The sequence below is a fragment of the Lactuca saligna genome, chromosome 2, assembly GCF_052625555.1.
Source record: "Lactuca saligna cultivar CGN05327 chromosome 2, ASM5262555v1, whole genome shotgun sequence".
Taxonomy (NCBI): Eukaryota; Viridiplantae; Streptophyta; class Magnoliopsida; order Asterales; family Asteraceae; genus Lactuca; species Lactuca saligna.
In genome coordinates, this window is record NC_136418.1 from 147813385 (window position 1) to 147826677 (window position 13293).

At 31.8% G+C, this 13293-nt stretch overlaps 1 protein-coding gene across 1 annotated transcript; it reads left to right on the top strand.

The window, feature by feature from the left end:
• The first annotated feature begins 10170 nt into the window (after positions 1–10170).
• AGP18 (arabinogalactan protein 18) lies at positions 10171–11322 on the top strand. Its single transcript, XM_078980668.1, has 2 exons — positions 10171–10746; positions 11112–11322. The coding sequence occupies exons 1-2, from the start codon at positions 10243–10245 to the stop codon at positions 11190–11192; spliced, it is 585 nt and encodes a 194-aa protein (XP_078836794.1). The 5' UTR covers positions 10171–10242; the 3' UTR covers positions 11193–11322.
• Positions 11323–13293: the final 1971 nt, after the last annotated feature.

Below are 13293 nucleotides of genomic sequence, written 5' to 3' on the forward strand. Positions count from 1 at the left end.
ATGTATGCCTAGTGGATAAAGAAAAATATAAAAAAATGAAGAGAAGAAAAACTAATCTAGGAGTGACATGAGAGTTGGTTGAAAAAGATAAATATCCTAATGGAACAAATATGTTTTAACATTTCCCGATAACTAGGGGTGAACAAAAACCGTACCGCAACTAAAATTAACCGTAAAAATCGCAACCGCAATAAAAACTGATGGTGAGGTTTTCTATTTTTCAAAAACCGCAAACTTGCGGTGCGGTGCTGTTATTAGTTATCAAAAACCGCAAAAAAACCGCACCACACTGTATATATTATATATAATTTTTTTTATTAATTATTAATATATTAAATATTAAAAATAAGATAAGTTTTATGGATGAAAGTTGGATAAAACACTATAAGACAAAGTGTTGTTTTTTGTTATGTTTAACTTTGAAAAATGGTGAAAATATACAATTTTAAGATATTTATTATTAATTACTATGGATTTGACGTTTTTAAGATATTAGTTGTTTGTGATTTAAGTTAATTGTTTTATATCTTATGGTTTTTATTATTATTACAAGTAATATGTTTGAACTCTTAAAACCATTTGAGCTCTAAACTGTGGTTAAAAATCACATAAAATAACTGCACCAAATCCATTCGGTTAATAACCGCAATACAAAAAAACAAAACCGCACCGCAAAAATAACTGTCTAACCGCACTGCTAAAATAATCGCACCAAGCGGTTTTGAAAATGGATTAACCGCATTTGCGGTTAGTGGTGAGGTTTTGGCTAATAACCCCACCGCGCTCACCCCTACTGATAACTACTTGTGTCAACGTAATGTCAACAATGGTATCTTACCAAATAAATTATTCAGCGTGTATTAATAACGATGTGATAAAAAATGTTGGTCAGGAGACATTTGAACAGCCTTATGATGATTTGATCCCATTTGATAAGAAACATTAAATCTTTTATTTCTTATTTACATGTTTATGTGAACGAGAACAGTAGTGTGATTTTGTTTGGGAACAGATTAACATGTGTTTGACATGATTTTTTTCGTTTTAAAAAAGTTGGATGGAAAACTAAAAGAAAAAGACAACGGATTCGCTTATAAGTCTGTCCGGTATGAAAGGTGGGAGACGCATGGGAGGCTGACTTGTCAGCCCCCAAGACACGTGAACACCGCCCCATCTCCGATGCTTTGACTATGGCGTGGACGTGGAGACGGGCTGAGACGCTTGATCTAATTGGTTGTTCGCTTTTTTGACCGTTTGGACCATTCGACCGTTTATACATTTAAAGAAAAAATTATTCAATTACTAACAACTTTCTCTATATGTAACACTCATTTTTCATTTCAAACACACATACACATACACACACGCACACTCTCTCTCTCTCTCTCTCACAACAAAAACACACATATTCACCAAAAAATATTCATTCCTCACATATTTTTATGGATCCAAACCACAATACCCCACCCACCCCAAACACTACAAATGATCCATTAGCAAATCTTAGCTACATGCAATTGATAACATCTCCAATTCAACAACCTCTATTTACCAATCTTCCATACCACCCACACTACTACCAACAACAACCACCACCACAACTCAATCAACCCTAATTTCAAGTCTTTCAACAACAACCTTCTCCGCAATTTCAACCCCAGACTTCCCAACATCAACAAACTTCACAACTATCTCAAGTTCCATTATCTTAATCTCAACCTATAAACCTCGATAATGACGACGACGAACGAGTTGAAGAAATACAACCAAGTCATAGAAGGTAAAAAAATCAAAAGATCCAAGGAAAAAGAAAAGTACGCAATGGACCGAGGAGGATGAGGAAATCGTAGCTAAAGCTTGGATTTTCATATCACAAGATGAGGATGTCAGCAACATGCAAACAGGTCAAAGCTTTTGTAATCGTGTTTTAGAACACTTCCACACGTTATTAGGAAGACAAACGAGCTGGACATACGACTCGGTGAATGCAAAATGGCATGACCTTCGAACGGCTTGCACCAAATTTAACGGCGTATTTAACAATCTTAAAAATATGCATAGAAGTGGTAGCAACGATTTCAACATTTTATCAACCGCGTTGCACCAATTCAAAATTACCAACAATGGTAAACCATTTGCCAACAAAAAAGCGTGCGAAATTTGGCCCAATGGTCCAAAATAGGTCATTTATCCGGATACGTCGCATTCGGGATCTACCACCGACTCCAACAAAAGGTCGAGAACGTCGAAGTCGGACATTGGTGTTAACCTCGACCTAAATGATGAGTTCGACGCCACTGAGGGTGAGGGTCCACCGGACGTCCTACTCAGTCGACCACCAGGAAAGAATAAAGCGAGAAAGGGGCGTCTGCAAGCGGAAAATCAACCAGCGAGGACGTACTAGCGGAGAAAATAGACAAAACTCTAAATTTTTTGGACAAAAAATTTGAATCAATGTAGGAAGCTCGTCGGCAAAAAGTGGCACTCACCGATCTTCAAATTATAAACACGATGCCTCAACCAAATCTCGACCCGAAAAATTTAAGGGTTTTTTTTAAAAATTCAAGAAGTTCTCAACAAATATCACAACTAGATTCTATGTTTTTTTTTATGCTTTTTAGTAATTTAGGCTTAAGTTTGTATGTTATTTTTATGTTTTTTTTAGTATTTTAGTTTAAATTTTCTATGTGTTTTTATGTTTTTTTAGTAATTTATGTTTAATTTTCTATTTTTTAGGTTTAATTTTCTATGTTTTTTTAATTATTGTAATGTGGTTTCAATTAATGTAAAATATTTTATTTTGTTTTAAATTAGGTTTTTATTCAATTTAATAAAAAAAAAATTGTAGAGTGGTAATCATTTCCTATGTCTAGCGGGTTAGTGACGAAGCTGACGTAGCGCAGATGTGATAACACTTTTTCGGTGGGTTGGTAGTGACCACTCCCCGTAGCCTAAAGCCAGAGGGTGTGGCCGAGGTTTGGGACCCCAGTTTGTGCCAGGGGGACCGCGCACACCGCCCTCAGACTGCGGTCTGGTGCGGTTTTGGCCGCACTGCGACTGGGGAATACCGCGTCACGTGATTGATTGGTGGAATAACTGACCGTTGAATGCTTTTGGGAGTTTTTTTTCCCTATATATACATATACAATTCATTTGTTTTTAACCACAATACAACCTTTTCTCTATCTCAAAATTAAAAAAAATAAAATAATAACCACACTCTCTAAAAAATGTCAAATTTCAGACTATTTTTGATGCCGCTGTTGCGTGTGCTCAAATGGCGGAACAAATATACAGGGTTCAAAACATTAACCTTAATTTGGATCCACCGCCAAAGACGAGTTCTCGGAAAACGACTTTATATAGTTTGCTTTAGTTATTTTATTTGTGTTTTTTAAGTTTCTAGGATTATTTTAATGTCGTGTGTGTGGTTTTGTGTGTGTGTGTTTTTTTTTTGGTAATGCTATGTAATGTTTTTTTTTTTTTTTTTTTTTTTTTTTTTTTTTTTTTTTTTTAATTTTCAAGTAATGAAAAATTAAAATTATGGTTTTTTATTAAAAAATAAGTTTTAATTAAAATAGCTAAAAAAAGAAAAAAAATATGGTACCACTCCCTTGGTGTGGCAAAAAACCACACTTATATGGTAAAAAGTAACATGACGCTTATATGGCAGGGAGGGAATGTGCTTTCGGTGACACCATTTCTCCGGCTTAACAAAACTATTATAACTTGTAAATATAATTCATAACATTATTTTAAACCGATTGTATTTTCAGTCACATTTGTTTATTCCCTTAACAATGTTTAGCATTGAATTGTCAATTGATATATGTTTGTTTTCGTAAAAGATTAGACCATTAAAATTATGTTTATAATTCATACTTTTGTTCAAGCAACATTAAAAGTAAATCTGATTTTTACCATATTTATCAAATATTGCTTTAGTTACAAAATATATATATATGTAAAAAAAGAAAAGAAAAAAGAAAGAAAAAAAAACATATGTTATACTAAAAGGCATGGTTTCGTCTTTGTTTGTCACCATTTTGCATATATCATCCATGAGGAATGGTGGAGAGTGTATCACAAGACAAGTATTTCCACCGCTAGGACCCGCTAAACGGCGGTAGAGGGCCTAGAGGCGCCACGCTGCCATGGATCAAGACATAACACCTAATGCACACTATTGTTAAAATTATTATTATTATATGTTTTTCAAACATTTTTGCTTATAAAACGAATAAAATGGAGCATCTTGGATCTAGAAGTGCACAAAATCAGGATTTTATTCGAATCAATTCTCTTAGTTGGTTCGGATATAATTGAATTTTGTCTTCGAATAATCTGATGGATCTAATTCCTCAATGTGTATTGTTACAAATTTTAGATTGAAACTAGATTATAACTCACGTTAAACGTGGGTGAACGCACAAAAAAGTACAAATTGTTGGACATATTTGTAGTTAAAAAGAAATGGATGGATTAATGGGTTAAATAGAATTTATTTAATTCTTCAATAGATATAATAATCAAAATTAATATCATAAAACAAAATAAGAGATTAGTTGACAATTAAAAATATTAACGTTGCCTTTGATATCTTTTCCATCAGCCACTAATTACCACGGTAAATGACATCTTTAATATGACGGTCAAACAATGCAAAAGAAGTAGACACAGTTTTATATTGAACACGAATTACGACTCTCACCCTAAAAATTATAAAATGACACTTTAATAGACAATGAAATACAATTGGATGCATTCGAATATAGATTAATGGTACAAGAAATTTACAAATGTAAAATTATAAACTTATTTGTTGTAAACATAAGAAACTCTACTACAACCATCACAAGTAAATGGTTCAGCATTAGTAACATCATCATTGTTACTTACTGTTTTTGAACAGTCACGACAATAAAAAAGAATACCAACATTCGTTTAAATCAAAACCGATAATAGTAGCAATGATGGACAAACCAATTTCCTATTTCATATATTTTTTTTAAAAATACATAAAAAAATCATATATATATATATATATATATATATATATATATATATATATATAAGGAAATGATCAAATAAGAATACCTAAAATGTTTAGAACGCGAGAACAAGTATATTCATTTGTGATTCCATGTATTCATTTGTGGAGAAATGATAAATTTTTACGCACAATCAGCATGAATATGCTTTTTCTCTTCAATTGAAATTAAAGACTTAAAAATTTATCATTCCTCCACAAATGAATATATGAAATCACAAATGAATATACTTTGTTCTCGTGTTCTCAACATTTTTGGTGTTCTTATTTGATCATACTCCTATATATATATATATATATATATATATATATATATATATATATATATATATATATATATATATATACTCATTGTGTTATATGCCGTAAAATTATAAAATTAATGGAAAAATATTAATATTGTTAAGTATATCTCATTGTAATCTGGAATATCATCAATGTTCTTGATTGGAAAACGGTGGTAGTAATCATTTGTCTTGGCCACAAAAGTATCGGTGTTAAGCTGTGTCGTACCAATGGAAGACTCAACATTCAAATCCATATTAGCAATACTACATATAAGAAGAAAAAAATGAAGAAGTTAAACAATATAAATAATTAATTATTAAGAATAAGGAAAAACACATATTAAACTATTAATTAATGATAAAAGACATGCTTTTTTAAATTCTGAAAATGCGAGATATCTTATTATTAATATGCAATCTCGACCCAAACAAACAGTTACCCACTTGAGGCTGACTTAAAAATAACAATTAAAGTTATACATTAATTTATCTTATAAATAAAATATTAATGTAATGACATGAACATTTATAATAAAATAATATTCTTACCACCCCAAGTTTTGAGCTTTGTCATACGTAGGAGGATGATAACACCTGCATTATCATTTTGATGTAAACAAATCATTTTATAGCAAGTATGTATAATAAGGTAATATCAAAAGTACATTGTCTTTTTTTACCTTTGGAAAAAAGCATATGCTGGTTGAGAAACACAGACACAAACATATATTAAAGAAATATATGAATTGTTCCCAAAAAAGTAGTTTTTACTGCAAGGGTAAATATAATATATGTAGACACTAAACCTTTCGGGAAGGTACTCCCCTTTTACTTTTCTTTATTTGTATTTTCATCCGATCCAAATACAGAACTAATTAAACTGAATTTTACATCATTTAATACAAACACAAAATCCAATCCGAACACACACACACACACACTGAAACACAAACAGACAAACACATCAAGGGTAAATAGGTCATTTTACAACAAGTAAGTATAATACAACAATATCAAAATTACATTTGCCTTTTTTTACATTTGGAAAAAAAATGCATATGTTGATTGAGAAACATAGACGCATACATATATTAAGTCATTTTGAAGAAATAACATATGTAGACACTAAACCCTTCGGGAAGGTATTCCATTTTTACTTTTTTGTATTTATTTTTTCATCCAATCCATACACATAATCCAATCCAATTAATACATAACCAATTAAACTGAACTTTACTTTATCCAATCCAAACATAGAATCCAATCTAAACACACACACACACACACAGAATAGAAAACCCGTTTATCAAAAACCCACTAATAAGTCATTGATACATATACTAAACATATAAACTATAATCAGATGTAAGAAACTAATCAGTAAATCAAAAAAATTTGCTAACCATATGAAGCTGATATTCGAATGTAATGCTGCAAACTCCAGAGTAGGGATGTTATTCGGGTCGGAACCGAACCGAACCGAATAAACCGAAAACCGAATAAAGCAAATTGTATGAACCGAAAACCGAACCAAATAAGCAATACGGGTTCGGTTCGGTTCGGGTATTATTCGGTTCGGTTCGGTTCCGGCCCGAATAACCCAAATAACATGTGCAAGATAATTAAGGAGTCGAATAACCCAAATAGCCCGAATATTTTGTAGTCGAATAACCCAAATAACACTTGTAGTCGAATAACCCGAACAACCCGAATATTTTGTATTACTTTTGAAACTTATGATTTCATAAGTATATAACCCGAATAACCCGAATAACATGTACAAAATGATTTTGTAGTCGAATAACCCAAATATTTTGCATTATTTTTGTAGCTTATGATTTCATAACAAATCTTTTAAAGAAACAAATTAAACACTAAATATTAAACATCCAAAACACCCAAAAATCTATCTATAAGTATATAACCCGAATAACCCAAATAACATGTACAAGATGATTAAGGAGTCGAATAACCCAAATAACCCGAATAAATATTGTATTTTTTATGATTTTTATAGCTTATGATTTCATAACAAACTTTTTTAAAGAAACAAATTAAACACTAAATCGACTCACGCAAGGCCGCAAGGGAAAAAAAGACTCTTCATATTCGGTTCGGTTTTTTGGACCGAATAACCCCTTATTCGGGTAACCCGGACCGAATAACCCGAAAACCGAATAAGCCTTATATAGATACCCGAAAACCGAATCGAATTGCTTATTCGGGTCTAATTCGGTTCGGTTCTCGGTTCGGTTCGGGTTTTCGGCCCAATTTCTCATCCCTACTCCAGAGTTCACGAAATTGTGATAACAACTGAATGAGATTATACTTATACATAATTTTAAACAATGATTTTGGAAAGGATATGAAAAAATTAATATTGTGATTCATATCATACTATTTTGAATTTTTTGATTTCAAATTCTATAATTATGAAATGTATATACAAATTACTTGATTTTTTTTTTTAAAAAAAGGAACCATATTTATGTTTTAACAATTATGCTGACATTTGTTTCACTTCAAAACATTCCAATTAAAATTTTCAGTCACCATTAATAAGTTTTCAACTTTCCAAACATAGTCAACTTAATTTAGTTAATATTAATTTTATTTTATTTTATGATGACATCATCAAAATGATTAAATTGTTGAAATTCATCAAGGAAACACAATGAATGTCCTTGATTGTTGAAGGTGATGTCATCAAGTTTATCTTTTAATATATATAGAGATTATAGATTTTTTTTTGGATAAATATTTGGAATAAAACAAAATCTGAAAAAAAAAAAAAAATTGGCTTCAATTTTTTAGGTATCTAATTCGTATCCCGTGAAAGAATTTACCATGTACGGTACGGATATTCTATAACCAGAGAAATAATTCAATTCAGATTTATTCGAATATCTAAGAATCTGGATCTGAATTGTGAGCTTCTACTCCAACTCTAAGACTGACAACGCACACGACTTTAGGACAAGACTTTGACTCAAACCATAAACTGTTATGTTTATGATTTCATCATTATGATTAGGGGTGTTCGTTTGGATGAATCAGTTCGATCTGATCCAATTAAATAAATCCAATTTGATTTTGGTTTTTAAAATATGGATCCGAATTATCCAAACTAAATTCAAATCTGATCCGATCCAATCTAATTACATTTTAGTTTGATCGGTTTTTATAATCCAGTTTTAAAAAACTAGAACATTTGAAAACGACGTATAATTATAATATTATCTAATTTTTATAGAAGAATCAAAAACACATTATTTAGTTGTGATTAAATTTTATAAACAACTACAAGAAGATATATTATAATTTAATATTTAATAGATAATAAACTTTTGAAAGAAAATACATATTAATTTTTTTTATCAAGTGAAACGTTTTAAACCTTTTCGAAATAAATAATTATAAAGTTAATACATAATTATTAATATATTAAAAATAAATAAATAAAAAATTGTTATTATGTTTTTTTGGATTATTCGGTTCTTATTTTATAAACCAAAACCAATATGAAATCCAAAAGAATAATTCAGTTTTATTGAAAACCAATCCAAAAATCCGAATATCCGAACCAAATAGTCCAATTGTACAATTTGGTTTTAACCAAATAATGAAAAACCCTAATTATGATAAAGATTTATTTTTATGAATGTTAAATTCTTGATTATATATATATATATATATATATATATATATATATATATATATATATATATATATATATATATATATATATATATATATATATATATATATATATATATATGAAAACTGAATATACCATTAAAGATATACAAGCTTAGGTACCCAAACCCACTATAATACATCATTTTGTTTGGTATATTCGTTATAATGTTCTTTAACGTCAATTCGTAACTTGATTTACAATCAAGATTTTTGAAATTTCACTATTATCTTCCTCCTACATCACATCTTTTTACCGAACACCTACTATGTTATATATATTATAGTTGAAAATAAAAAATATGTAAGAGAGAGATAAATATGAAATTTATACAAATCTTGGAAGTAAATAAAATTATAAGTTGAATTATAAGAACATTGGACAATTATAATGTATATATATGATACAAAACGACATATTATTGTAAGTTTGGATACCTAAGCTTATATACATTTAAATGTGTATTCACTTATATATATATATATATATATATATATATATATATATATATATATATATATATATATATATATATATATATATATATATATATATATATATATATATATATATATATATATATGAAACCGGTTAAATTAATGGTTGAACGAAACCTAATCACCATTCCAGTTCTATTAAAAAACATGTTTTTAAAACAAGTCTAATTTTAAAAGGTCTGGTTTGCTAATTAATCCCAACTTAAAGGTTCTTTGTGCAATTTACTTTACTACCCTTGCAATTATCCCACAATCACAGCCACATTCCCAACGGGTACTCAAATTGTCGGTGCCAGCTTACAGACGCTCAAAACAACTTGGATTTATCATTTATCAGATAACTTCTTTTCGATTTAATTACCAAAACCGGGTAAATGTCGATTATTATGTTATTCACTTTATAAAATATAATAAATTTTTCTTAAAAACAACATAGTTTTTTTACTGGTATATAATTTTTTTTAAACATCAAGTTTGTGCGAATTACGAAAGAAAAACCTAACCCAATTTCACATGGGAAACAAGAACTGGTCCCACCAATAAGTGTATTACAGTCTTCAATTAGCTAATGATAATTTGTATTTATACGTGGCGTGGGTCCCACACAAGTTCAACACTAACGGCTACTTATACCTGTCATCTCCGCTTATCATTCCACCCCTTTCTCCCGATCGATCTCTCTTCAAAATTAAAAAAAAAAAAAACATAAAAATGGACCGGAAAAACGCTCTTCTTCTCGCCCTTATATGCGTCATTGTAGCCGCCGTCGGTGGTCAATCTCCCGCCGCTTCCCCGACGCTAGCTCCGCCGTCATCTGTGATCACTACTCCTGCGGCTTCACCTTCCAAGCCTACTACTCCTGTTCCTGCCACAACACCAGTTGCCGCTCCGGTTGCAGCTCCACCGACGGTCGCCATTCCTCCACCGGTGAGCTCTCCACCTGCTGCAGTGCCAGTTAGTGCTCCGCCTCCAGTGGTTGAATCTCCACCTCCAGTAGTTGAATCTCCTCCAGTTCCGGAACCAACGGCTGCTCCAGTTGAGGCTCCGGTTGCCGAAGTTCCTGCTCCTGCACCTACCAAGAAGAAGACCAAAAAGCATACTGCATCGTCTCCGGCGCCTTCACCGGATATGATGGGACCACCTGCTCCTCCTAGTGAAGCTCCTGGACCTAGCGACGCTCTGTCCCCCGGTCCTTCTTCCGCCATTGCCGACGACGTAAGTTTCTACCTACTACTACTCCTTCCGTCATTCCTGTAATCCATCAACAGTTATTACCTACTCTATTTATTCCTTTAATGCATACATTCATCTAGATCTGATCATTTTCCATGTCCGATTATATATATGTTTGTCTAATTGAACATGATTTCATATACATTGAGATCCATACAATAAGCATCACCATGTTTTATATATTCAGATTGACTTGATTTAATTTAATTTAATAATTTTATCTTTTCCCCAAAAGATCGAGATCGGATCTAGTAGTAGTATTTGGATCTAGTGAGAACAGATAATTACATTACATGATTATTTATTTAATACTGATACTGATATTGTTGAGAACCTATTAATTGCAGAGTGGAGCAGAGAGATTAAAGGGTGTGCAGATGGTGGTCGGGAGCTTGGTGTTGGGGTGGACCGTTTTCAGCTGGCTCTAGGCCCTAAATATATCCATTTTTCCACATTTTATTTATTTTATTTTATTGTATGATCCGATCTCCTTTTTTATTTTTATTAATTTATATGCTGTTTAATACCATTTATTTATAAATAAATAATTCACTGTTAGATCTGGTTGCCAATTATTTCTTTGTTTTAAAATCCATTAACTGTTACAGTACTAATTTGTTTGCTTCTCTAAAGGAGACCCTTTCTTTAAATTTGGACTTTCTTTCTTTGTCTTTGTTTACACATCTATTTTATGTCTTGTTTTGAGTCGGACAATTTCGATACATCATGAAAATTCTTATGTTGTGTTTATTTGTATTTCAAATTCGTGTTTTACACATGTTAGACATGAATTTTTCTGTTTAAACACATATAAAATAGGTAAATTATGTGTCATGCAAGCCGTAAATACTTGTATAAAAATAACACAATAAACAAATTAATATCTTTTGACATGTTAGTTTTTTTGTTTCATGTATTATAGTTTAATATAAACTCACGTAAATTTGTGTTTTCGTGTAATATGCTATAAACATGTTGTGTTGTGTTACACAATTTTTTTTTTTTTTTTTTTTGTGTTCATATAACAATTGGTGTAGGTAAACATTTTCTTGAATTATTAAACAAAATTTTATTTGGGTTTTTAGCCTTGCTCTGTGACCACTTGCATGTCAACGCGTGGCCATGCCTCTTGAAACACACATATCATTTGGATGACATGACGTGACCACATGAGGGTCACGATGTGACAACTGTTGCGAAGCCAAACCCTAATTTTGGGGATTTCTTCCCTATCTAAAGGAAATGAGGGTTGGGGTTAGCCCACCCTCAGCCTCCATCACCTCCCTACACTTCCTATTGAAACCCTAATCCTCCATAGTTGATTTTGAGCTCTATTTGGGTGTTTTCTAGCCAAGAAGAAGGAGAGATGGAGTTTGGTGCATCAACTCAACGTTCAAGCTTCACTATCATCCAAATTTCACACTTTCTGGACCCTTGTGAGTTTCCAAGTTTAATGCTTTATGAGTCTATAAGCTTAAATCTAGGTTTTTATGTGCCATCTTTCATGTTTAGGCTTGATAGAGTATTGAGGGTCCATAAAGTTGCCAACTTTATGAATCTCCAATGTGCCTTTGCTGAGATAAGTGTTGGATCTAAAGTATGGTAGAGTTTTAAGACTCTTGTATGAGGTCCTAACCCCATTCTTTCCTTGTTTTGCCGTAGCTTGTGTTTAGGACATGTATTGGATATGCATGTCCAAAAACCTATGATTTTTATGGTGTTCTAAGATACATAAAGCCTCTTGGAAGATCTGGATTGCAAGGCTTAAAGGATTAAGAGCTTAAAGCTCAAAACAACGTCGTCACGACGTGGCAACTTGGGTTGTCACGATGTGACAATGATAGATCCACAGTTATTTTGTTTTATTAGGCCACAACGTGACCAATAGATGGTGATGAAGCGACGGTTGGTTGAGTGACCGTAGAGTATTGACTTTGACCATTGACCTTAACCAAGTTTGATCTTAGGCCAAATGGAGTATTTTGGGCTGTGGATTGAGGCTTGGTCGCTGTTTATTGGATATGTGACTTGTAGAGCTAATTATCAGATCATTGTTCGTTACTGCTATATTATAGACTTTGAGGTGAGATTTCGTCACCGTACTTGTGGGTCGAAGGCGCCAATGCCAACCACTAGATTGTGCTATGTATCCATGTGTATAGGATGTTGCTATGTTATAGTGATATGTTAGATTGGTAGATCTGTATGATTATATCTACTTGCTGGTTATTGTTTATTTGTTTCATATGTCGACATAGTACAGTTGGGTTGAGGTTTTATGTAACGCCCGCGTTTCCAGACTAGGTGGTATTGTTGATGTAATAGTATAGGTTAACCCTTGTAACTCTTTTTGAAGTATTAATAATGAAATATTTGAGTATTATGTGAATTATGTGTTTATTTTCTTAACTATTATAATTTAATGAATTAAGAATAAAATAAGCGTGAAAATTAAAATGTGAGATAAGCCCGATATCTTTGCATGAAGATGTAGTGGTTTAAACAAGGATTCCGAAGATATAAAGAATG

What these genes read in the sequence shown, in the direction of transcription:
- AGP18 (XM_078980668.1), top strand. Translation starts at nt 10,243, where the DNA reads ATGGACCGGAAAAACGCTCTTCTTCTCGCCCTTATATGCGTCATTGTA. An exon ending in CTTCCGCCATTGCCGACGAC is followed by an intron (nt 10,747 to 11,111) that starts GTAAGTTTCTAC and finishes TATTAATTGCAG; the next exon opens with AGTGGAGCAGAGAGATTAAA.